Source organism: Thalassophryne amazonica, chromosome 1 (assembly GCF_902500255.1).
Source record: "Thalassophryne amazonica chromosome 1, fThaAma1.1, whole genome shotgun sequence".
Taxonomy (NCBI): domain Eukaryota; kingdom Metazoa; phylum Chordata; class Actinopteri; order Batrachoidiformes; family Batrachoididae; genus Thalassophryne; species Thalassophryne amazonica.
The window spans coordinates 85,540,895-85,568,078 of NC_047103.1; the positions used below are offsets into that span (position 1 = coordinate 85,540,895).

The following is a 27,184-nucleotide window of genomic DNA, read 5'->3' on the forward strand; positions in this document are numbered from 1 at the left end:
GAATTATTTCCTCTACTATTTGTTTAAAAAAAAATCATCACTTTAAACTGCTGAGGAGGTAGGGAGGGGAAACTGGGGAAGAACCTAGAGATGAAATTTAGAATTTGGAAATACCTAAAAAGATTGTTTTTAGGCAACCCATATCGTAAGGATAAGTTATTAAAAATATCAAAATGCCTTCATAATACAAGTTAACAAAACTGTCTGTATACCTTTGTTATACCAAGTAGCAAAATCAGAGTCCAGGTGAGAGGGGGCAAAGGTGGTTGTTGCGACCTGAAGGGTAAGCTGATACAAATTTAAAATGTGGTTTGTTATTGTTATTACAAACAGCCAAGATGTCACTGCTGCTGAGCCATCGAGTCATCAGCCGGGTCCATCTGTCTACAGGCATTTCATCCGTTAACTTGGAACATCCTCGGGATGGCGGGACAGCAGAAGGTGATCAATCTTCTACTCTTGACGGTCAAGCTTCCAGCTACTATCTTTCCTTCGCAGCCAGAGCCAACTAGCTGCTCTCTCTGCTGTTTGAGACATGGTGTTTATGGCTCTTTTCCTGTCTCTTCCTTTTACTGCTAGGGCTGCCATCGTCTTCCAGCAGGACACTGCAGGGAAACCACGTGCTCCTACTTCAACAGGGAAGTTCCATGTTCAGCATCCTTGATGTCTACAGTTTTCCAACAGCTCTTCATACTTTGCAAGCTTCCCCTCATGTGCTTCTTGGCATAGGGTGTCCCATGGTACTGTTAACTCAATGAAGAGTAGTTTCCTTGTACTGTCTGAGAATAACAGGGCATCTGGTTGGAGGGTTGTCTCTACTATTGAGGTTGGCTGGTTTCTGACATAGCTGACATAATGCAGCTTCTGTTGTTCCCCAGTTGCGCAGGTTTATTGGTGTAGTAAGTACGTCGTACAAAGATCTCAACAAGAACTGATACCAAAACTTTACAGCATTAACCCTCTGGTGTCCGAGGGCATTTTTTGGATAGTTCATTCGCCTGGCATAAATGTTTTATTATTGCTGTTAACAGCTCTCCCTGCATCCCACAGTCAAGTTTTATGTCTCTTTTTTTCAGGACAATCTGTGCTTTCATGATACATATGCTTTTGTTGTGTTTTATAAGTGTAATAAAGGTTTACATTCAAAAATAAGAAATAAAAAAGTAAAGCAGAAAATAATTTTCCACACACATTTATTCAAAACACACAGCAAACTATAATAAACAACTGTTTTGACACTTTATAAAGGTAATTTGTGGTCTTGTGTGAAAGACTGTACAGCAAAAAGGTTCAAACAAACACAAATGCACATTTTGAACAATATATACAAAATGGTCTAGGTGTTTTTTTTTTTGTCTTCATCTCAAAGCATTTTTTGTCAGCTATTACACAAAGGTTACAACACAAACTTCGAATTCTGCTGTGTTTTGGACTGTTTTGTGCTGCTCCTAAAGCAGCTTTCATCAAACTTTGGCCCACTTTGGCTCGTTACAGTCTGAGGAGCGGCCCTCCCCCTCACTCCATTGATATGGTAAACAATGCTTTACGCCGATAAAGCAACAGAGCTATCCAGTAACATTCACATGCAACATAGTGGAGCAATCCTGATAGTTATACGCTCTTTATTTGAGCATGTGAGATTGTCATCAGAGGCTCTCCGTCTGCTCCTGCTTTCACTGATCGCTGTGCTGATCGCTGTGCGTAATGGCACAGGGCGCACTGGATGTACACATTGGTGCACCCAGGGGGCTATTCAAATGGGCCAACTAGTAACATATCACTCCTGAAAATGATCTTTGGCTTTTCATGTGAGGTAAATCTGCCCTACGACTGGATTTTGGAAAACCATGTGACAGTGAACCAATGCCGATTGGACACTCATATTGTGCACGTCATCACACAGCTTCTATGAGGAGTACAAAGATGGCCAATGGCTGGCTCGAAAGTCCGCAGAGTTAACTTTTCAGCAAAAAAAAAAAAAAGTAAGCTTGTATCTCATATCATTAAAAAGTTATTGATAATTTAGTAAAGCTTGGTCTTAGCCGTCGTATACAACGGCGTCGGCCCCAGAGGGTTAAGCACAACCGGGTTTTTCACGTACACTGACATCTTAGTTGTCAGAGAGAAATATGTAAGAGTAAATAAAGAGGACAAAGAAGAGCAAGATGAAGCCTCCATTTTACACCACAATAGATTAGGAGCATCAGCCCCAAATCATATTTTCTGAATATGAGATGCCCAATAATAAAATTTTAATTTATTTAAGGCCAGGTCACCACTGAACTTAAATCTTTGGAGCAATGACTTGCGGATCCTTAGAGACTTTCCACTCCAAATAAAACTATTTATCATTTTATCTATGGTGTCAAAAAAGTCTTTTGGTAAAAATAAAGGGAATGATTGAAACAAATAAAGGAACTTTCATAAAACATTCATTTTAACTCCATCAATCTTCCCAATAACTGAAAGAGGAAAATTATTCAATTTCTGAAAGTCAGACATCTTTTTGGTGACAAGTAGAGTAAAGTTATGGCCCCTTCATGCATAACACGAATGAGGCTGAATGACGCACGAAGGAGGATTCAAATGCCACTTGTAAAAAAATCGGAGCAGCACTCGAATGCCTTGTACAGCAGAAACCACTTGAACCCATTTGAACGGCGTGAGAGTGTGCAGTGTCCCATCCCAGCAACAGAAACGGCACGCGAGTGTGCCCCCCCCCCCCCCCGAGCAATACAAATGGCATACAAGTGTGCGGTTTGTCCCCCGCCCTCCAGCAACACAAATGGCATGTGAGTGTATTGTCTCCCTCCCCACACCACAAGCCTACATTGTCGAGGTACGGCTGAGGTGGTGAAGGCTCGAACAGTGGCCGCAGTGCAGTGCCATTGCTGTCAGCACAGCGCGCATATCTGGATAGCTGTCATGTCCATGATGGAACAGCTGACAGCTGTGGAACACCCATCATGGCATATCCAGTATGTCCCGCTGGAGGTAGAATCACCACACCACCACAACAGAGATAGAAATAAAAATCCAGCTGCATGTCACAGCACCAGCACACCATCCGACTAGACAGGCACATCACGTGACATGCCGTTGCAACATCCACAAGGTCTGTCCATCATGTGACAGCCTGACTGACAGATCAGCGTGGGCAGCTCAATTGCCCCACATCCTGGAATCATGAGCTCATTCATGTGAATGCATTTCTGCTCTGGACAGGTGGGTGTGTTGCTCGTCAGTGATGTGATGTCTGTATTGACATGATCACATGCGCTCACACCCACTATAGTTATGCATTTGTCAGGGGGCCGTGGTTGACATGTGATCACGTCATGGGTTGGATGTCATTCGAAATCAAGCCGGGAGGGAGCTGACCATGGCCCATGGCCAGTGACTGCATTCCTGCAGCTTGCACTGCTCCACATCGCAGCTGCTGCATCAGCGCAATGCAAAGTTGGGGAAGACGTGCAAGGCACGGGGGTGCATGTGTGTCTGCAAACAGTGATTACATGAGGAAAAATAAAAAAACATACAAGATCACCTATGGATTACCCCAACCATGTCTCAGTGTGCACAGCGATGAGCATGCAGTCACAGCTGCACCTGACCACTGTATCATTGCTACTCAAAGCTGTGAGAACACATAGGTGACACAAGATATGTGTGTCGGGCAGAACATGTACGCGGCCGACTTGGACGCACCTGACCAGTAGATGTGGACATCAGAGCACACTGCTTCTCATTCATGTCATTTCATGACTGTATGTCAGTGACCATTGGTCTTCACCAGAGGAACAAGCAGATCATATTTGTATTGCTCGCTTTTTTTGGTAATACTTCCATGTCCTTCCTGATATGAGGCAGTTTCCCGCAGCTTTCAAAGAACAGCTCTGTAGCTTAGAGGTAAAGTTGCTGACTGGGAATCAGAGGTTGTGAAAGGCGCGGGTTTGCGTCCTGGGTGGTGTTTTTTTTTTTATTTATTATTCCACATAAGTGGCGCGATGTGGTCCCAGTGGTACCAGCTGTTTTTTTTATTTTTTATATTTATTCCACATAAGCGGCACAATGTGGTGCACCTGGCACTTTTCTTGCTCGACGGACACCGGCGTGCGCACGAACTCTCGCACCGGATTCGTACATGCCTGCCCGTCAGCACAGTGTTTCTTGCGCTAATTTCAAACTATTTCGCCATTTTCATCCAAACACCATCCAAACTTCACACTATGTGTGGAGGGGCCATAACTGGGACTTTATTTGACTGCATTGCTTTGACTACAACTTTTAATTCATCCAACTCCTCTGCACAACTGGAGGTAATCATTGGATTTTCCAAAGTAGCTAGAAATCGGTCCATTTTGGTGGACTAGAAGGAGAGAGCATATTTCACCCATACTGGCTTCTCTTCATTGACTTCCTGTTAATTCTAGAATAGAATTTAAAATTCTTCTTCTTACTTATAAGGTTTTGAATAATCAGGTCCCATCTTATCTTAGGGACCTCATAGTACCATATCACCCCAATAGAGCGCTTCGCTCTCAGACTGCAGGCTTACTTGTAGTTCCTAGGGTTTTTAAGAGTAGAATGGGAAGCAGAGCCTTCAGCTTTCAGGCTCCTCTCCTCTGGAACCAGCTCCCAATTCGGATCAGGGAGACAGACACCCTCTCTACTTTTAAGATTAGGCTTAAAACTTTCCTTTTTGCTAAAGCTTATAGTTAGGGCTGGATCAAGTGACCCTGAACCATCCCTTAGTTATGCTGCTATAGACTTAGACGGCTGGGGGGTTCCCATGATGCACTGTGTGTTTCTTTCTCTTTTTGCTCTGTATGCACCACTCTGCTTTTAATCATTAGTGATTGATCTCTGATCCCCTCCACAGCATGTCTTTTTCCTGATTCTCTCCCTCAGCCCCAACCAGTCCCAGCAGAAGACTGCCCCTGCCTGAGCCTGGTTCTGCTGGAGGTTTCTTCCTGTTAAAAGGGAGTTTTTCCTTCCCACTGTCGCCAAGTGCTTGCTCACAGGGGGTCGTTTTGACCGTTGGGGTTTTTCCGTAATTATTGTATGGCTTTGCCTTGCAATATAAAGCGCCTTGGGGCAACTGTTTGTTGTGATTTGGCGCTATATAAATAAAATTGATTTGATTTGATTTGACTTGATTTGATTTGGTGTCCAATGGGAAATCTAACATATACATTTTTCAATTTAATTTAACCTTTATATAACCAGGTTAGTCCCAATGAGATCAAGATCTCTTTTACAAGGGAGACCTGGACAATTATAAAGTTTCCAATTAACCTAAACTACATGTCTTTAGATATGGGAGGAAGATGGAGAAGCCGGAGGAAACATGCAAACTCCACACAGAAAGGCTACAGGTGGGAATCGATCCCATGACCTTCTTGCTATGAGGCAACTGTGCTAACCACTAACCCACTGTGCTGCCCAATTAGAATAACATTCAATTTTTTTTATTCTAAAATAGTACAAAATTAGAAAAAAAAATTAGAATAAAAGGATTAAAATAAGTAAGTAAGTAAAATTTATTTATATGGAACTTTTCACAGACAGAGGTCACAAAGTGCTTTACAAGATAAAAAAAAGTACTATTAATTTTATCGGGCTCTGTGACAATAATCTTTGTCATTTTTTATTTGGGGTATGAGACGAAAGCCTGCCCTACATTTTAATTAATGCGCCAGCCAGGAATTGACTAACTTTGTCTCCGTATTCATAGTATGTACCCTGAAATTGTAATAACAATTGTTCAGCACTTTTTGAGGACAAAAGATCAAACTCCACCTGAAGGTCAAGACGTTTTTTTTTTAAAATAGTATAAGAGGGGGGTCTGAAGCACATTTGATTTAATATTATTTCTTAATCAAATTGTTAATATAAAAAGACAGTTTTTTCACATAATAATAATGATGATAATAATGTTGATAATAATAATAATAATTACTATTATTACTACTACTACTACTACTATGTATTTGTCTGTCTATATGTGGCCCTGCAACAGAGCGGCGTCCTGTCCAGAGTGTACCCTACCCTACCCAACTATGGCCAGAAGACTTTCTCTAATCACATATTCTCATGGTAATAGTTAACTCTTGAAAAACCTGTATCAGCATTTTCAGACGATTTCCATTTTGCAGTCTACAGAATGTATATTGGCATACAAGACTAGTAAGGTTTCTGTATTTGGCCTGCATTTTATTTCTTAGCTGTTGCAGGCTATGATTAGCGTATATGTAAATTTTTGGTTGGACTAAAATGACTGATCTATGTCCCATGTGGCTGAGGACTAATCCTCAGGGCACTTTATAATTCTTGATAAAATATGTTATGTCCATCATGCTGGCTTTGAACTGTGAATGTCTTGAATTGAAAGCAAAGAATGGGAATGAAAAGAAAATGACTGTGCATCTTGTTATGTCATTAGGCCCTAGCTTGCATTATAGTGATCTCTAGCTCTGTTGTGTTTGATATGAATTGGCCAAGACTTTAAATATTCCAACCACCGCTGTCCTAATTTTATTAGACTTTGATGCTTTGGGATTTTGGCTTTGAATGTTACTTGTATTGTACTTTCAGCCTTCACTGCACTAATTATATTAATTATGCTGTTATTAATAGCCTTAAGGGTCTGCAGTCATTATGCTACACCACATCACCCTCCATTGGATGTATTATGAGCTGCAATAAAGTTCATTTTAGGATTTTAGAATGCCAAGTCCTACTTCCACAGTTATTTTGGTAAAAGTAACTCAAATGCAATGCAGAAGTGAAACTGATTACAGTTCAGAAACAGTAATCCAAAGAATGACTATGAAATAATAGTACAGTGAGTAATAATTTATTTGTATGTTACTGCTGCAAATAAATATTTGAACACCTACCAACCAGCAAGAATTCTGGCTCACACAGACCTGTTAATTTGTCTTTAAGAAGCCCTCTTATTCTGCACTCTTTACCTGTATTAATTGCACCTGTTTGAACTTGTTACCTGTATAAAAGACACCTGTTCACACACTCAATCAATCACACTCCAACCTGTCCACATAGCCAAGACCAAAGAGCTGTCTAAGGACACCAGGGACAAAACTGTAGACCTGCACAAGGCTGGGATGGACTACAGGACAACAGGCAAGCAGCTTGGTAGAAGGCAACAAGTGTTATGATTATTTATTAGAAAGTGGAAGAAACACAAGACTGTCAATCTCCCTTGGTCTGGGATTCCAGGCAAGATCTCACTTTGTGGGGTAAGGATGATTCTGAGAAAGCTCAGAACTACACAGGAGGACCTGGTCAATGACCTGAAGAGAGCTGGGACCAGAGTCACAAAGATTACATTAGTAACACATGATGCTGTCATGGTTTAAAATCCCGCAGGGCAGCAAGGTCCCCCTGCTCAAGCAGCACATGTCCAGGCCCGTTTGAAGTTAACCAGTGACCATCTGGATGATCCAGAGGAGGCATGGGAGAAGGTCATGTGGTCAGATGAGACCAGAATAGAGCTTTTTGGAATCAACTCCACTTACCATGTTTAGAGGATGAGAACAAGCCCAAGAAAACCATCCCAACCATGAAGCATGGGGGTGGAAACATGATACTCTGGGGGTGCTCTTCTGCAAAGGGGACAGGACGACTGCACCGTATTGAAGGGAGGATGGATGTGGTCATGTATTGCGAGATTTTGGCAAACAACCTCCTTCCCTCACTAAGAGCATTGAAGATGGTCATGGCTGGGTCTTCCAGCATGACAATGACCCCAAACACACAGCCAGGGCAACTAAGGAGGGGCTCCGTAAGAAGCATTTCAAGGTCCTGGATTGGCCTGGCCAGTCTCCAGACCTGAACTCAATAGAAAATCTTTGGAGGGAGCGGAAACTCCAAGCCTGAAAGATCTAGAGAAGATCTGTATGGAGGAGTGGACCAAAATCCCTGCTGCAGTGTGTGCAAACCTGGTGAAAAACTACAGGAAACATTTGACCTCTGTAATTGCAATCAAAGGCTACTGTATCAAATATTAACATTGACTTTCACAGGTGTTCAAATACTTATTCGCAGCAGTAACATACAAATAAATTATTAAAAAATCATACATTGTGATTTCAAATACTTATTTTCCTCACTGTAACTAGTAATCTAAAATGTATTACATTTTGGAAGTAACTTGCCCAACACTGATAATTGGTACCCATTTCTTACAGTCTTTACGCCATGGCCTACACAATCTGTTTTCCTTTTTATTTTCTTTCATATACTATAGTAGGATGGGGCATTGTTTGACATGTTAATAAATGTTTGTATAAATATTTGAATCATGATGCTAAAAATTGTTAACACTGAGGAGCACTGAAATAGCCATCAGCATATTCACAGAAGCCTTCTCAAAAAATGAACAGTGACATTGATATGTGACAAGTTCTCTTAAATGAGAAAGAAATTTGTTCCATCGCTGATCAACATACAGTATGGCATTAGTTTTTATGATAAAAATGACCTTAGCTTAAGAGGATAGAGGACATTGGGTAGCACTGTATCCTTCATGGGCTTCTGCAATTTATCCTGTTGTCTTGTTGAATTCTGCTAACCTTTCACTCTCTGTCAGGTCCCATCACTGTCCCCATCAGCCACTCAAAGCACTCTGAGTGTGTGTGTCTCTGTGTGCACGTGCACTCCTGTATGTGTGCGTGTCTCTGTGTGCACATCACAATGACACAACTGACCTCTGATTCTACATTAAAGATGCAATTTGTATCTCAGCAGCTAACACAGACAATGTGAAATGTAGATTGAGATGAACAATGTTTTAAAGAGTTAATTGCATATTGTCCTGTACCGCAAGAGAATATACTACAATTTGTACACACACACACACACACACACACACACACACACACACACACACACACACACACACACACACACACACACACACACACACACACACACACACACACACACACACACACACACAAACGTATGCCTGTTTTGCCATCAAAAGATCAGGAAATTAAATGTATTTATTTGATGTTTTTATGTTTAAAATTAAGGTTTTTTTTTCAAACCAAAGGTGTTTCACAAAAGGGGGCTTGTGATACAACAGATATATGAGTTCAGATGGATTAAACTCAGTTTGACTGCAAAAGAACGATGATTCCCATTCATTAATAAGGTGAGAAATCTGGAGCCATACAGAGATAACACATATGTGCTGTTCCCCTATTTGCCAATGACATTACTGAGTACAGATTACATGTAATTGTCAACTTGGCTCCATTCACTTGCAGACTCCATCTGTTGGCTGTTTTATTGCTGTGTGACTGTGGGCAGGGGCGGTCCTGGAGGTGGGCTGACCGGGCAGCTGCCCGGGGCGGCATCGCGGCGGAGGGGTGGGGGGTTGGTGGTGGGGGGGGCATGACCGTGTGGGGAAAAAAAAACCCCTGTCCAAAACAAAAAAACAACAACAACAAAAAAAAACGGGGTGGGGGGCGTTGTCCTGTTCGTGGTAACTACGCGCTCAACTTTTGTTCAGAATCAGCTTCTTATCACTGGTAACGACGCGGCTTTCCCCTCACTCATTCCCGCAGCTTCACAGTGCTTTAAATGGTCCACAGAGTTCAATAGCGACACAAAGCATGCAGCGAAACGAGACGAGTCATTGGATAAATGCTGGGCTTTGTCCCGCCCATCGGACGCTCAGCGTCTCTGGGGGTCTATGGGGCAGTGGGCTGGCCTCGGCACAGCTTCTGCATGATGATTGGATGATCTGTCTGAGGCTGAATCCCTTTTTGATTGACAGCGAAATGAGCGAATCAGCGATCTTTTGGTGTAAACATCCGTGGGAGCATTTTCATTCTGTTCTGAGTTTAACCGGAGACTTTCCTAATCCTCTTAGCTGCATTTTCTTTGTTAAAAACGACTAGCGGCAAATCGAGCTTCTATTTCTGGTGTGTTTTTTTTATAGCTGCTTGTGTTTGGAGACTGACTTCTATCACTCTTTCTGACTTCTATCGCAGTTTCTGTCCCTACCGAGCAGCGGGTGCTGCTGAGCTCCTCCACCGTCACAAAGCACTCACAGGCGGACACACTTCACACTAGCCTCGCGCCAGTCCCAGCTAGCGAGCTAGCTAGGTAGCAAGCTGCACATAATGGCAGACAATTTGAATGTTGTGGACCGGACTTTGGCGAAGCCATTTGATAGTCTTCCTTATGAAGAAGCCATGGCTGCTGTCATGGCTTCAGCTCTCAATGGTTTGCAGGCCAAAGTTAAAGCAATAGCCTCCAGTGCAATGTTTGTGCATTGCTATGCACACAGACTGAATCTGGTTCTGTCTCAGGGGGCTAAATGCTTATCTGAGTACAGAATATTTTTTGCATCACTCTCTGGGTTTGCCACATTTTTCTCAAAATCCACAAAGAGGATGTCTTTTCTTGAGTCTGCAGGCTGCTCAAGGTTGCCCAGAAATGCTCTTACTCGATGGAATTTCACATCACAGATAGTGAGCACTGGGGCAAACAATTATGATGCCCTCCTGCTAACTTGTGAGATGATCATTGCAGATAAGTCCATGGATGATGACACATTAGACTGTGCCAATTTCTTTGTGTTTGCTATTGCAGTAGACATTAAAACCAGACATTTGTTCTTAAAAATAGCTGTTGTGAGTTAATTTGTGGGATTGTGGGTGTTCTGGATGAAGTTAGTGTTTTCATGGGTGGTGGGGCGGAGGTGGTGGTCATGTTAGTGTGCGCGGGGGGGCACGCAGGGGGTTTCGCCCGGGGAGTTTTTTGGCTAACTTTTTGGTTAGCCGTGCCCACCACTGACAATCACCTTGTTATCATGTTGCAACCACAAATCCTGAAATGAGCTTGTTAAAGGGCGACCAGGTCTGCAGTTACCCACAGTCAGTGGCGGGTACGGCTAACCAAAAAGTTAGCTTTGATAACAGTTAAACTGCTAACTGAAAAGTTATCTTTTATAAAGCTCAACAGATAAACCCCTAAAAAATTTAGCAGAAGTTACAGATAAAAGCTAAACCGATAACATGCACTATTGACTTCAGTATGCTGGCAGCTACTGACACAACAACGACCCAGCACTTCTGTGTAGCGAATGTGTGGGACATTCGCTTAAAGTGCTGAATCCACTTAAACATAATTTTCAGTTTTCAAATTGCCTTTTTTTTAACAAATGAAAAAATTACATATTTACAAATACAGATTTATAAAACTCACTACACATTTCAGTAAGTTGTGTATGTTACAGTATACCAACCATCCAAACACTCATGTCTGTCAGGAAACTAATTTACCCATAATGCACTGTGGCATGTGTGTCTAAATGCTAAAACCTTCAAAATTAGTGTATTACTTTAAAACTAAAACATATAGCTCACTTTATAAAATGACAGACGTGACGTTAATTTAAATAACGTCCAGAATTAGTTTGTTTAAAATTTTAACCATAAGTCAAAACTATATGTCTGTGCATGACTTGGGTGATATGCCAGTTTTTTCTCCCTTTTTCTTTCTTTTGGGTAGTCAGCTCTGCTCTGCCTACAGCGGATAGACCTATACCTCTTATAGCTGTCTGCTACAAAGCATGTAACAGGCAGGCACTAAAATCTTTGATTTCAGACCTCATAATTTTTTTTAACTGGTAAGCTTTATTCCCTATACCCGCAAAAATATGTTAGTGGTCTAAAGTTATCTGACCTAAATTTATCAGAAGCTAATTGGTCTGCTGATGGTTTTCAAAGTTATGTGAAAAGCTAATCTGCTAATGAAAACATTAGCTTCGATAATTAGCGGTTAGCTGATTAGCAGAATTGTGCCCACCACTAGTGATTGTATATAGCTGCATTAATTTGGGTCACATTGCTGTCTCCAACCACTGTTTTTCCTGCTGTGACTGGGCCCTAAATCACTGCTCATTTGACATGAAGTCATTATAGCAGTATGGATTATGTCCTGGGCATGAAAAGTATTCACACGGCAGAAAAGTTGTTGTTTGTGCACTCAGTGGGCGTAAACATGCTGCCACCTTCCATCGGACAATGTGCATTATGAAGGGGATGGGGGATGCCATTACTCGCCTCATCTTTGGACGGGACAGAACCACTAGAAAGCAACAAGTACAACCCCTGGCAAAAATTATGGAATCACCGGCCTCGGAGGATGTTCATTCAGTTGTTTAATTTTGTAGAAAAAAAGTAGATCACAGACATGACACAAAACTGAAGTAATTTCAAATGACAACTTTCTGGCTTTAAGAAACACTATAAGAAATCAGGAAAAAGTAACGGTTACTTTTTAATACCAAGCAGAGGGAAAAAAATATGGACTCACTCAATTCTGAGGAATAAATTATGGAATCACCCTGTAAATTTTCATCCCCAAAACTAACACCTGCATCAAATCAGACCTGCTCATTAGTCTGCATTTAAAAAGGAGTGATCACACCTTGGAGAGCTGTTGCACCAAGTGGACTGACATGAATCATGGCTCCAACATGAGAGATGTCAATTGAAACAAAGGAGAGGATTATCAAACTGGGAGGAAACTGGAGTCAACGTCTGTGACTGAACTGTAAGAAACCACCTAAAGGAAATGGGATTTACATACAGAAAAGCTAAACGAAAGCCATCATTAACACCTAAACAGAAAAAAACAAGGTTACAATGGGCTAAGGAAAAGCAATCGTGGACTGTGGATGACTGGATGAAAGTCATATTCAGTGATGAATCTCGAATCTGCATTGGGCAAGGTGATGATGCTGGAACTTTTGTTTGGTGCCGTTCCAATGAGATTTATAAAGATGACTGCCTGAAGAGAACATGTAAATTTCCCCAGTCATTGATGATATGGGGCTGCATATCAGGTAAAGGCACTGGGGAGATGGCTGTCATTACATCATCAATAAATGCACAGGTTTACGTTGATATTTTGGACACTTTTCGTATCCCATCAGTTGAAAGGATGCTTGGGGATGATGAAATTATTTTTCAAGATGATAATGCATCTTGCCATAGAGAAAAAACTGTGAAAACATTCCTTGCAAAAAGACACATAGGGTCAATGTCATGCCCTGCAAACAGTCCGGATCTTAATCCAATTGAAAATCTTTGGTGGAAGTTGAAGAAAATGGTCCATGACAAGGCTCCAACCTGCAAAGCTGATCTGGCAACAGCAATCAGAGAAAGTTGGAGCCAGATTGATGAAGAGTACTGTTTGTCACTCATTAAGTCCATGCCTCAGAGACTGCAAGCTCTTATAAAAGCCAGAGGTGGTGCAACAAAATACTAGTGATGTGTTGGAGCGTTCTTTTGTTTTTCATGATTCCATAATTTTTTCCTCAGAATTGAGTGATTCCATATTTTTTCCCTCTGCTTGGTCTAAAAAAGTAACCATTACTGACTGCCACAATTGTTTTTCCTGATTTCTTATAGTGTTTCTTAAAGCCAGAAAGTTGCCATTTGAAATGACTTTAGTTTTGTGTCATGTCTGTGATCTGCTTTTCTTCTACAAAATTAAACAACTGAATGAAAATCCTCTGAGGCCGGTGATTCCATAATTCTTGCCAGGGGTTGTATCGTTCCTCTGGAGGGTGGCCATACACTTCACATTGGAACCCACGTCCTACCCTGATTTGGCTTGTGCGGATGATCACCTGGAATGTCTTTACTGTTCCAAATAATAAGTTAAATTTTGTCTACTTTTTGATGAGTGCTACATGAGTGATGACTGGTGGTTAATTCATTTTCAACAGGATGCCATTAACCCTCGACCTGACTCGAGGAAAATAAATTGTCTGTTAAATCAAGCATTCATAATACTGCTCAGATGTCAGTATCACTTTGTCCTAACTGATTAATTGGTGTTTGCATCTAAAATATAATTCAGTAGACTTGAATGTAACCGACAACTTTAGTAACCGTTTCATTTTGTCATTGCATAAACACTTACATCCTATCAGCATGACACATATGGAGAAGATCTTCTCAGAGTTGGTGTTGGGGGACACATTTCCAAATCCCACACTGGTCAGACTGCTGAAGGTGAAGTATAGAGCTGTTACATACTTGTCTTTGATGGAGGGTCCTGAGCCTGGGAAGGAGATTTACAGAAGTTACTCCAATATTTAAAGGATCCCGTGTGAATAAAGTTAGCCTTTATTTGTATTTTTAAGTACTAAAATACAATCCCAATTCCAATGAAGTTGGGGCATTATGTGAAATGTAAATAAAAACAGAATACAATGGTTTGCAAATCATCTTCAACTGATATTCAATTGAATACACCACAAAGACAAGATATTTTAATATTCAAACTGATAGACTTTTTTTTGTTTTTGTGCAAATATTTGCTCATTTTTAAATGGATGCCTGCAAAATGTTTCAAAAAACCTGGGACAGGGGCAACAAAAGACTGGGAAAGTTGGTGAATACTCAAAGAACACCTGTTTGGAACATTCCACAGGTGAACAGGTTAATTGGAAACAGGTGAGTGTCATGATTGGGTATTAAAGGAGCATCCCCAAAAGGCTCAGCTGTTCACAAGCAAAGATGGGGTGAGGATCACCACTTTGTGGACAACTGCATGAAAAAAATAGTCCAACAGTTTAAGAACAATGTTTCTCAACGTTCAATTGCAAGCAATTTTGGGATTCCATCATCTACAGTCCATAATATAATGAGAAGATTCAGAGAATCTGGAGAACTTTCTAACATGTAAGCGGCAAGGCCGAAAACCAACACTGAACATCAAGCAAGAATGGGAAAGAATTCCCCCTACAAAGCTTCAACAATTAGTGTTAAAAGGAAAGGTGATGTAACTGTTGTGAAAGTGTAGTGACACGGACCCACAACAGGGGGCGCAAATGAACGGTCAATAGATGAGCCAAAATATAACAATTTAATGTTGTGAAGGTGCACAACGAATACACAGACAATCTCAGAATATGATTACAGTCAATCCACAAAGGTGACGTGTGGGCAGGCTCGAGGATAGAAGACGTCTGTCCTGAGAAGAGCCGGAACCACACGATTTCCGCCGCCACCGAACCTGGTGAATACTGGAGCCACCAAGTCCCGAATTCCCAGGTGATCACCGTCCCCGACTGTCGGATCTGGTACTGCTGGCGAAGAACAAAGACAGTCAAGTGTGGGTGTGTGTACACCCAGTAACAATAACGGTGGGAATGCCACCTCCACCTCTCACTCAATATGCTGATGAATTTACAGTGATCCCTCAGAGGAAAAGAGTGCCGTCCTGCACTCACTCAGCCTCCACAGGAAGAGGGACCGGTACTCCTGCAAACACTCACAATATACAGCTTATAAGTAAACACAAATGGCTGAGAATATTACCTCCATTGAAGTACGATATCTCGGCGATGAGGTGGAGATGACGTCTGGGTTTTATGGAGTGGGATGATGAAGAATGAGTGACAGCTGTCAGGACATAATGAGTAACAGCTGTCACTCCCGGCTGTGTCCGTGGCGGCAGCGCCCTCTCGTGCCTGAAGCCCGCACTTCAGGCAGGGCGCTCTCTGGTGGTGGGCCAGCAGTACCTCCTCTTCTGGCGGCCCACACAACAGGACCCCCCCCCTCAACGGGCGCCTCCTGGCGCCCGACCAGGTTTATCGGGGTGTCGGCGGTAGAAATCGGCCAGGAGGGCCGGATCCAGGATGAAGCTCCTCTTCACCCAGGAGCATTCTTCGGGTCCATACCCCTCCCAGTCCACCAGATATTGGAACCCCCGGCCCATTCGACGGACGTCCAGGAGCCGGCGCACTGTCCAAGCCGGCTCCCCGTCAATGATCCGGGCAGGAGGCGGCGCCGGACCGGGAGCACAGAGGGGTGAGGTGTGGTATGGTTTGAGTTTGGAGACGTGGAACACCGGGTGGATCCACAGACGCCCACCAGAAGCGCTGCCGGACAACTGCCATGGTCCTTCGCACCCCTGGATGACAGGAGAGCTTGGAACCGTGACAGAAGTCAAAGACTGCAGCCCTGGCCTCTGGTGGGATGTATAGCTTGTCTTTTGGTCCAGTTCCCGGGTCCGTGCTTCGTGCCAGGGCCTCCCGGACGATCTTCTCCACGTCCCAGGTGAGGGTGGCCACGATAGTGGACTCAGGCAGGATGGGCTCCGGTGGATCCGACAGTGCAGTTTTGACCTCCTCTTCATGTACCCGGGACAAGGTATCCGACCTCTGGTTCTTGGTCCCGGGGCGATAGGTGATCCGGAAGTCAAAATGCCCGAAGAACAGTGACCAGCGGGCTTGCCTGGGGTTCAGCCGCTTGGCGGTCCTGATATACTCCAGGTTCCGATGGTCAGTGAAAACCGTGAACAGCACAGACGCTCCCTCCAACAGGTGTCTCCACTCCTCAAGAGCCTCTTTCACCGCAAGGAGTTCTCGATTGCCGATGTCATAGTTTCTTTCAGGTCATCCTGCGTGAAAAGTAGGCACACGGGTGAAGAACCTTATCAGTCTCTCCGCTCTGGGATAGCACGGCTCCTATTCCTGAGTCAGAGGCGTCCACTTCAACCACAAACTGGCGGCTAGGGTCGGGCTGCACCAAAACTGGCGCAGTAGAGAACCGTCGTTTCAACTCCTTGAACGCGGCTTCGCACCGATCCAACCAGGTGAAGGGGACTTTTGGAGAGGTCAGGGCTGTCAGTGGGCTAACTACCTGACTGTAGCCCTTAATGAACCTCCTATAGAAATTAGCGAAGCCGAGGAACTGTTGCAGCTTCCTACGGCTTGTTGGTTGGGGCCAATCTCTCACCGCCGCAACCTTGGCCGGATCAGGGGCGACGGAGTTAGAGGAGATGATAAACCCCAGGAAGGACAAAGACGTGCGGTGAAACTCGCACTTCTCGCCCTTCACAAACAGTCGGTTCTCTAACAACCGCTGCAGGACCTGACGTACATGCTGGACATGGGTCTCAGGATCCGGAGAAAAGATGAGGATATCGTCCAGATATATGAAGACGAATCGGTGCAGGAAGTCCCGCAAGACGTCGTTAACCAAGGCTTGGAACGTCGCAGGGGCATTGGTGAGGCCGAACGGCATGACCAGGTACTCAAAGTGACCTAACGGGGTGTTAAATGCCGTCTTCCATTCGTCTCCCTTCCGGATCCGAACCAGGTGATACGCATTTCTAAGATCCAGCTTAGTAAAGATTTTGGCTCCATGCAGGGGGGTGAACACGGAATCCAACAATGGCAACGGGTATCGGTTGCGAACCGTAATCTCATTCAGCCCCCTGTAATCAATGCATGGACGGAGTCCGCCATCTTTCTTGCCCACAAAAAAGAAACCTGCCCCCATCAGGGAGGTGGAGTTCCGGATCAGCCCGGCAGCTAATGAGTCCCGGATGTAGGTCTCCATTGATTCGCGCTCAGGTCGTGAGAGGTTGTACAGCCTGCTGGACGGGAACTCAACGCCTGGAACCAAATCAATGGCACAATCGTACGGACGGTGCGGGGGAAGGGTGAGTGCCAGATCCTTGCTGAAGACGTCAGCAAGATCGTGGTACTCAACCGGCACTGCCGTCAGATTGGGAGGGACTTTGACCTCCTCCTTAGCCTGTAAACCGGGAGGAACCGAGGATCCTAAACACACCCGATGGCAGGTTTCGCTCCACTGAACCACCACCCCAGACGGCCAATCAATCCGGGGATTGTGCTTCAACATCCATGGGAAGCCCAAAATCACGCGGGAGGTAGAAGGAGTTACAAAAAACTCAATCTCCTCCCGATGGTTTCCAGACACCACCAGAGTTACTGGTTGTGTCTTGTGTGTGATTAAAGGGAGGAGGGTGCCATCTAGTGCCCGCACCTGCAATGGCGAAGGAAGCGCCACCAGAGGGAGCCCTACCTCCCTTGCCCATCTGCTGTCTAGCAAATTCCCTTCTGACCCCGTGTCCACCAGTGCTGGGGCTTGAAGGGTTAAATCCCCGCTCAGGATTGTAACTGGGAGTCGTGTGGCAATCTGTGTGTGTCCCACGTGAATGTTTTGACCCCCCCTTAGCCCAGTCTCTGAGGGCGGTTGTTGTTGTGGCCGTTTGGGGCAGTTTTTCTGTATGTGCTCCTTTGAGCTGCAGAGAAAACACTCCCCGCGGACCAGCCTCCTCATTTTGGCCCTGTGCGTTTCCATAACAACGTCAACAGGGGGAGCTGTTGCCCCACAGAGCGCTGCGGCTGTGGAGCGTGGGGAGGGCGGCCCCTTTTCGAACCCGGAAGGGAGAGGGACGGCGCGTATCCGGCCACGTCCTTCGCCTCGCTCCCGACGGCGTTCCTCCAACCGATTGTCTAACCGTATAACGAGATTGATAAGCCCATCTAAATCCCGCGGTTCCTCCTTAGCTACCAGATGCTCCTTCAGGACCAATGACAGTCCGTTTATGAAGGCGGCGCGGAGCACAATGTTATTCCAGCCGGACCTCGCAGCCGCGATGCGGAAGTCGACTGCATATTCGGCTGCGCACCGACGCCCCTGTCGCATTGACAGCAGCATTGTTGAAGCGGCCTCTCCTCTGTTAGGGTGATCAAACACTGTTCTGAACTCCCCCACAAACCCAGTGTATGCTGATAACAACCGTGAGTTTTGTTCCCAGAGCGCCGTAGCCCAGGCGCGTGCCTTACCCCGAAGCAAAGCAATAACATAAGCCACCTTGCTGGCGTCAGACGTGTACATCACGGGTCGTTGTGCAAAGACGAGCGAACACTGCATCAGAAAGTCCGCGCACGTCTCCACACAACCCCCGTATGGCTCAGGGGGACTTATGTATGCTTCAGGGGATGGTGGGGGGGTTTGTTGAACGACCAGTGGAATGTTAATACCCGGCACCGGGTCGGCAGGAGGAGGAGCCGCAGCAGCGCTCTGATCGCGCGCTTCCACCTGTGCGGTGAGAGCCTCCATCCTGCGATTAAGGATGATGTTTTGCTCGGACATCAAATCCAGCCAAGCGGTAAAGGCGGTGAGGAATTGCTGCAACTCACCGAGCACGCCTCCTGCAGATGCCTGTGCCCCCTGCTCTTCCATTGGCTGTCCAACAGATGGATGACGCCCCTCGGGATCCATGACGATGGCCGAGATATCCTGTTGTGAAAGTGTAGTGACACGGACCCACAACAGGGGGCGCAAATGAACGGTCAATAGATGAGCCAAAATATAACAATTTAATGTTGTGAATGTGCACAACAAATACACAGACAATCTCAGAATATGATTACAGTCAATCCACAAAGGTGACGTGTGGGCAGGCTCGAGGATAGAAGAGTCTGTCCTGAGAAGAGCCGGAACCACACGATTTCCGCCGCCACCGAACCTGGTGAATACTGGAGCCGCCAAGTCCCGAATTCCCAGGTGATCACCGTCCCCGACTGTCGGATCTGGTACTGCTGGCGAAGAACAAAGACAGTCAAGTGTGGGTGTGTGTACACCCAGTAACAATAACGGTGGGAATGCCACCTCCACCTCTCACTCAATATGCTGATGAATTTACAGTGATCTGTAGAAGAATTTTTAGGTCCATATTTGAACTGTGATGAACTATCAAGTGTCCTGATCCGAACTGTATGTCCTCTGGTTGAACTAGCAGGTGTTCAACCCAAAAAAAAGGGCTCTATTAGTCATTTAGTCTGTCAGGGGCTTTCCAAGGCCTTTTAGGTGCTTTCCCGCAGGCCGCGTGCAGGGGCCTCAGGCCAGCTGCACGTGTGGCTGAGGCCACGTGCGGAGGGGGCCTCAGGCCAGCTGCACCTGTGGCTGAAGGTCTTTTAAAAAAATCAGTTGTAAATCCTTCATGTTTTAATGGGAGCGTTTGTCACATTGAAATAATGGCCTAACACCTGCTTAGGGTTCACTAGAGGACGCTTCCAATAGAAAACCATGTCTTGGGAATGAAATAAATAAAAAAGTCGAAGGAGGAGCGATGCCCGCGGGTCTCCAATAAATAGACGAGCGCGGTTGTCATATTCAGTCTCTCTAGAGGACTCAGTTTGTCTAAGCTTTGTGTCGAAGGCTTAAATAAACTTAAAAACTCTGTGCATTTTATCTTGCTTAAGGCTGAATTATTCTAAAGTGTTGTGTCATTTTCTAGCATATCACTTGCAATTAGTTTGTGTTATCTAAAAGACGACATCCTGAGAAGACTAAAGACGAGCCGCGACAGAACTTGGCGAGCCAGCTTCAGGAGGGTCCAGGGGCATTCCGGCAGCCTGGGGCAGTCCAGCTCATCCCTCCAGACCGTAAATAACAGTGATCACGACTAAAAGGTAAGCAGAAACCTTTTATAATTTCTGCACGATCTGGAGGAGTGAGTCGGGATTTCCGCCCAAGTTGACAGGTGATATTTTTTAATTGCCTCTTACCCAAAAGAACCTGGACTAAGAAAATTGATAAGAGACTAAAAAGATAAGATTGAAAATTATCAGGCCTTGTAGATAAAATGCTCAGAAGGTGTGTGTGTTCCCGGGAAAAAGAATGTCTGTGTGAGTGAAAGGTCAGGAATGTTCATGAACTCTGGTGCGGAAAGAGTGCATGAAGAACTAACCTGGATGCTTGGAGAATAATTGGTGTTGAAATTTGTTACTAACGTGCCGGCTGATAGCATGCGCTGTAGGGGTTAATTTAGGGGAGTATACTGACAAATAGATACAAGGTAATACAAGGTTATTTAAAGAGTTTAACAGAGACTGAAGTGAAATAAGTGAGAAAAAGAGTTTAACAGAGAATACGTGCAGAGGAAGCACAAGATAAGCGCCTGAGGGGGCGCAGTAGAAATACCGTACGTGATAAAGAGATTTAAAAGTGCAAAGTGGCACAGCTGACAGTAAGTAAAAGAGCTCAATAAAGGACGTCATTTTTTAAGAAAAGAGAAAAACTATAAAAAAAAATAAATAAATAAATGAAGAGTTAGTGCAGAATACATGAGAATTAATGAAGCAGAAAATAGTGCAGTAAGGCACCAGATACACGCTTGTGGGGCGTGGGAGAAGAATAAGTAATTAAGTACACAGTAATATGAGTTTTTTTTTATAAGAAAAGAAAAAGAGAATATTTTCAGTGCAAAGGCACATTAAGCTCATGAGGAGCTCAGTAAGTGAAGAAAAAAGGTAGAAGAAAGTGCAGAAAGGCACAGGATACGCACACGAGGCGCGGTAAGGCGTAGAAATAAATGAAATATTGTATGCTCAGAAAGGAGCTTGTGAAAATAATATATTAAGCACAGGATACGCACGCGAGGCGCGGTAAGGCGTAGAAGTAAATGAAATATTGTATGCTCAAAGAGGGCTTGTAAAAAAAAAAAAAAAAAAAATAATAATAATATATGAAGTTGCTGACAGCGCCGGAGAAGCTGTCTAACGTGAAGAAGAGATACATGCTTAAACAGAACACATTGGTGTTAAGTGAATAAAAAGGTTGTTTAAAGCCGCGGAGTGAAAAGTGGCAGAAGTCTAGATAGAGATATATAGAAAGTTGTTTTTAATAATTTTTGTGTATAAAGCTTTTGAAGATTGGTGTGTGGGAGAGTGGAGAGTAATCTGTGTAAAGCTGTGAGAACTTGCAGGCTGGCTGACATACAAGATTAATGTGAAAGAGTACGAGGGGGAGGTATTTAGACCCAACAGGAGGACTTGGGAGGTGCATGACAGGCAGAGAGGAAAGTGTGAAACAGAGACAGTGAAGAAAAAGGAGAAGAGTGCTATGTAAATACAGAGAAGGTAGATATTATTTCAAAGAGAGAAAACTAATAAACAAACATAGCAGAAAAAGACGAGAAGCAGAAAGTTAAAAAAAAAATTAGAAGGAAAATAGAAAGTCGGGAGCAAAGACATTAGGAGGTGTTAGGGTTGTAAGAGGATTAAATAAATAAAGTTGGTTATAAATCAAAAGAGTTAAAGCTTAGATTATAGTGAAAAAGCTGACAGACTGATCAATGCTTGGGACAGTCATTGATGGGAGACTTAAGTGATGATGAAATAATACTCCCAGAACATTACTTGACTGACGGAGACATCGAAACCCAGGGAATCAGGACACATATTTGGCTGGAAAGGACCTATTTTGACAGGGTAGGAGCAGAACATTGGCAGGACGAACAAGAGATCAATCAGAAATTATGGCAGATTACTAAGGTAATCAATCTGAAGCAAAAGAAAGAACAATTCCCTCTAATTAATTGGGAGCTGCTGATAAGACGTCTGTGGCATCAGGGTTTAACCCCGTGGCTGGAGCTGCTTTGTGCTGACCCTAATAAAGAACTTAGCATACCATTAAATCATTTAGTAACACTACCAACCGATCCAGGTGAAGAACTGTTTCCTAGGTTGACTCTGACTGTGGTCCCAAGGAAGGTTCGGTGGGAAACAGGTCAATTTTCATATTTAGTTAAAGAAAAAGAAGACGGGCATAGCAGTTGGAAATTTAATCCTTTTAAGGGTTTAAAATACAAAACAGGTGTTACAGCCAGCAAGTTATTGGTCTGGATCAGGACAGCCCCTGAGGGACTACCAGAACACCATAGAAACACCTCACATAGCGTTTGTCAGGGTTACATGGGTAACTCTCAAGGTCAAGGTCGGGAAAGTACCCCGCTAGACTTAGTACTAAGAAAATATCCAGGAAAACGCACTAAGGCCAACCAATGTATGAGAAAGTGGCACAAAAGGTCACATGGGGGCAGGCAATGGCCTTTGGAGGGATCATTTGATCCAGTGATGTGTGAAGCAGTTGCGGTAGAAATACAGAAAAAAGAAATTAAAGATCAGCAGAAGAACGTAAAAAACAACAAAAAACGCACTGAAGAAAAAGAAGTTTTGGCCTTGTTCAAGCAGGAAGCACAGAGGCTACAGCAGAAAAGAGAAAAAATGACAGAGGAAAGATCCAAAGAGACTAAAGCCAGTGCACCGAGCTGGGAAGCAGAGCCACCCCCATATAAACGACATGATATGGGAAAGACAGCAGGACAATTTGTATTAGGAACTCGTGAAGAGGACCAAGGCATGGATGTGGAGGGCAAATTCACACTGACACTAAAAGCTCGAGAGCCACAAGGAGACAGGTCCTCAGTCTGTCAAATGGATCATACAAGGTCTCCAAGTCCGAAAGTAAGTGGTCGCTCACCACGACCAGCAGGGGGGGCCACAAATAACAGTGACACGGAGGCAGACGAGGATAAAGAGAGAGACCTGAAGGCTCCGCCTGCACATCGAGGTCCACTGAAAACCGTCCCCTCCCACCATAAGTCAGTTGACTGGACCTTCACAGGCTATAGAGGCTCCGAAGAGTGGCACAAGAGCTTCTGTGACACACTGGATCTGGCCAGAAGAGATAATGAAGAACTAGCTGAGCAACTTCGGCTAGCGAAGGAAAGAATACAAAGACATAGGGACGCCGAGGAAAGAAGAATATTACAACAATCGACGCCCAATCAAGGGAATCACATTATACAGCCACCCACCCGAAAAATTTCTGGTGAGATCAGCATTGAGAGTGCAAAAGAGGCCCGACTCAGGCAAAGGCAACGATGTGTAGCCAAAGACATAGCGGCTTTAGAACAGAATATAACCAACTGGATGGACTGCCTGGAACCAGTCAGTCGCACTCGATCTGGAAGACAGTATGGAGCCCGCACAGAAGAAGAGGAGGACGAAGACCTCATATGCCCATTGGTGGTTAGAAATGGTCATCATGTGTATACCCCATGGAGCTGGACAGACATGGTGGGGCTGGCCAACAGACTGCCAGACATCACCCAAGGAGCTGGGAGATGGATAACTGCCTTAGAAGAAGGCACTGCAGGGGTAACCTTGTCTTTAGGTGACATAAAAGCCTTGCTAATGCATGTCATGGGAAAACATGACACTGAAGAATTAGCAGGAAAGGTTGGACTAACACAAATGATGGGCACTAATCAACATGATGAAGTCCCCTTTAATCGCTATAGAAACTCCATGTGGGAAGGACTGAGAAGAAAGTACCCTGAGGTCTTGGATCCCTCTAAATTGGATGATGAGGAGTGGACACCTGAAGAGTGCCCAAAGAAGTTCCTGCACCGATTCCAGAAAAGATGGGCGGAGGAAACAGGAAATGCATGGAACCATTCTCCAGCAACTGAAATCCTGTTTAAAATAACTGTAAAAAAGGCTCTACCAGATGAGGTTCAGAAAGCCCTAGATGGAGTCGTGGGACTATCAAAAATGAATTGGGCTTTATACTCTGAGCATATTTGTCACCATCTTGAAATCTACAAGAAAGAAAAACAAAAAGAAGAAGATGCAGCAAAATCCCTGACGAAAAAATTGGTGCAGATGCAGTTGGGAGAGCTAACCAAAGTCAAGAAAGAAAAAACAAAGACCCAGGCACCAATGATGACCCCTGTTCCTTCTGAGTCGGCAAGCACAGGCCCTACGGCAAACACTGCTGCCACCATACAGGCACCTGTGGTAACAGCCACACAGAGCCCCCAAGGAGCAGCAGGGAGCACTGCTGCAGGAGAAGTCTCAGCACCAGTGGAGCATCACTATCACTACCATAGCACTGGCACACCCGGAAATGGACCCACCTACAGTCATGGGTGGAGAGGAGAGTCACGGAACTTTCAAGGTCAAAGAGGAGGGTGGCGAAGAGGATCTCGCCAACCTTCATTTGGAAGCAGATTCCAGAACTCAGCTCCCAGGAACAGTCAAGCGGGACCGCCTATGGGACCAACACCCCCAATAGGGGATCAACCCTCTAATGAGTGTTGGAGCTGTGGACAACCTGGACATCGAATGAGAAATTGTCCGGCCCGACCTTGGGTTGGACCCTCTGCCTATTGGCAATAGGGAGGCCTAGAGAAGACAGAGGGGGAAACGGTGGCATTGGCTATTTCGATGATACCTAAGGAAGAGCCAACCGTCACTGTTAATATACAAAACAGAGATTTCCCTTTCATGGTGGATACAGGGGCAACATACTCTTGCATAGGGAAAATGGGCGCTCATCTCCCCCTCTCTGGGTCTGTAATTAAGACCATCGGCTTCTCTGGGAAGACTCAAATAATACCGTTTACACGCCCACTTCCTGTAACGATTGCAGGAAAAACAATTGAAGCACCCCTGTTATACTCACAAAATACACCTGTGAATTTGCTGGGAAGAGACATTTTATGTAAGCTACAAACCCAGATAGTGTGTACCCATCAAGGACTGCAAATACACTTTCCTGACGAAGCACTCGCCAACATTATGGTGCTTATGGACATGGAAAACAAGGGCCGACCTGTGCAACCCATGGTATACTGGCTGAAGTTACAACCAGAAAATTCAAATCTCCAACTGGAATGGGAAAAATGTAAGCCCTGGGCAGAACAACACTATGAAGCAGTATGTACACCTAGTTTACCTTTACATGTCACCCTGATGTTCGACGCCAAACAAGAACAAACTGACTATGCATGCTGCTGGGATGCATTGATGAATCAACGGCTGTTTCACATAACCACCACAGAAATTTATTTAGGCCCCCAAGGGGCCGCAGCTTCTGTCAAGCTAACTTCAGCTGAACAACAATGGTATCAAGTGCCGAATGCCACACCTCATGTGACCCTTTTAGTCTCAGAAAAGTACGAATCCCATGACCTAGGTCCAATGGTAAAGACAGCCTCAGAAGTTGAAGAATGGCAAAACATGGAAAGTCCACAAGTACATCTGTCAAAAGACCAGCAGTTTATACGAATTAATTTAAAAGTAAATGATGAGGCTATAGCTCAAAAAGTGGAGCTCAATCCTAGACCAGAGGGACAGATGGTGTTATCGGCCCAACAAGAGAAATTGTTAGAGCAAATACCACCAGTGGTGTGGTCCAAAAGCAAAACGGATGTAGGACTAGTAAAAACAGCCTTACCAGTAAAAATAAAAGTAAAACCGGGAGCAAAACTGCCTCACCAAAGGCAGTATCCATTAAAACCTCAGGCTATTGAAGGCATAAAACCAGTAATTAAGGGACTAATGGCAGCTGGAGTTCTAATAAAAACTGCAAGCCCATGCAATACTCCTATCTATCCTATCCCTAAAAACAATACCAAAGAGTATCGGCTGGTACATGATTTGCGTCCTATCAATGCAATAATAGAAATGGATGCACCTATAGTACCTGATCCGCATACCATACTATCAAGCATCCCTGCTGGAGCAAAATGGTACACTGTAATAGATCTGTGTTCAGCCTATTTCAGTGTGCCTGTGCACCCAGACTCACAACATTTGTTTGCATTCACATTTCTGGGACAACAGCTAACGTATACACGGCTACCTCAGGGACTGAACCTGTCCCCAGCCATCTTTAACAAAGTCCTGGCTGAAGATTTACAACACCTTGATATACCCAGTACATTGGTGCAATATATGGATGATCTCCTTATTGCATCAGAGACTCAAGAACAGTGTGAAAAAGATTCATTAATTGTATTGCATGCATTGGCAGATGGAGGTCATAAAGTAAGTAAGGACAAATTGCAGTTCTGCAAACAACAAGTAGAATACTTGGGAAGACAGTTGTGTGGGACCACGCGATGTATAGCCCCAAGCCAAGTGGAGGCTATAGTCAAGGCTCCCAAACCCCAAACAGTGGGACAGATGCTTTCATTCCTTGGGATGGCAGGGTACAGTCGGCCGTGGATTTGTGATTATGCTATAAAAACTGCACCGTTGCGTGCTATGATTAGAGCAGTGGGGCAAACAAGCAATGCAGCTCTCCTCGTCTGGACAGATCAGGCAACGGGAGCTTTTGAGGCCCTAAAAACAGACATGCAATCTGCTCCCGCGTTAGGTAACCCAGATTATGGGAAGCCTTTCCATTTGTATGTTACTGAAAAAGCTGGTTATGCTTGTGCTGTACTAATGCAGGAAACAAATGAAGGAAAACAACCATTGGCCTATTATAGTACAAAGCTTGACAACATTGAAACAGGATTGCCACCATGCTATCAGGGTCTAGCAGCAGCTGCCTTTGCATTTCAAAAAGCATCATCCATAATCATGGGACATGCAGTAACGTTGTACACGTCGCATCAGTTACATGCCCTGCTAACCAGTCAACGTTTTGTCTTAACACAAGCTAGACGCACTGGATATGAAGTTGTGTTGTCCGCTCCAGAAATAACAATACAACGTTGTCAT

The 27,184-nt window shown here is 44.4% G+C and overlaps 1 protein-coding gene across 1 annotated transcript in view; it reads right to left on the reverse strand.

Annotated features, from left to right (window-relative positions):
- The window catches only part of kcnh2b (potassium voltage-gated channel, subfamily H (eag-related), member 2b), a 1,340,040-nt gene that overhangs the window by 56,386 nt on the left and 1,256,470 nt on the right, over positions 1-27,184 (reverse strand). The window contains exon 12 of the mRNA XM_034172191.1: positions 13,978-14,118. Coding sequence (XP_034028082.1) covers positions 13,978-14,118 — 141 coding nt within the window. The remainder of the gene's footprint in view (positions 1-13,977; positions 14,119-27,184) is intronic.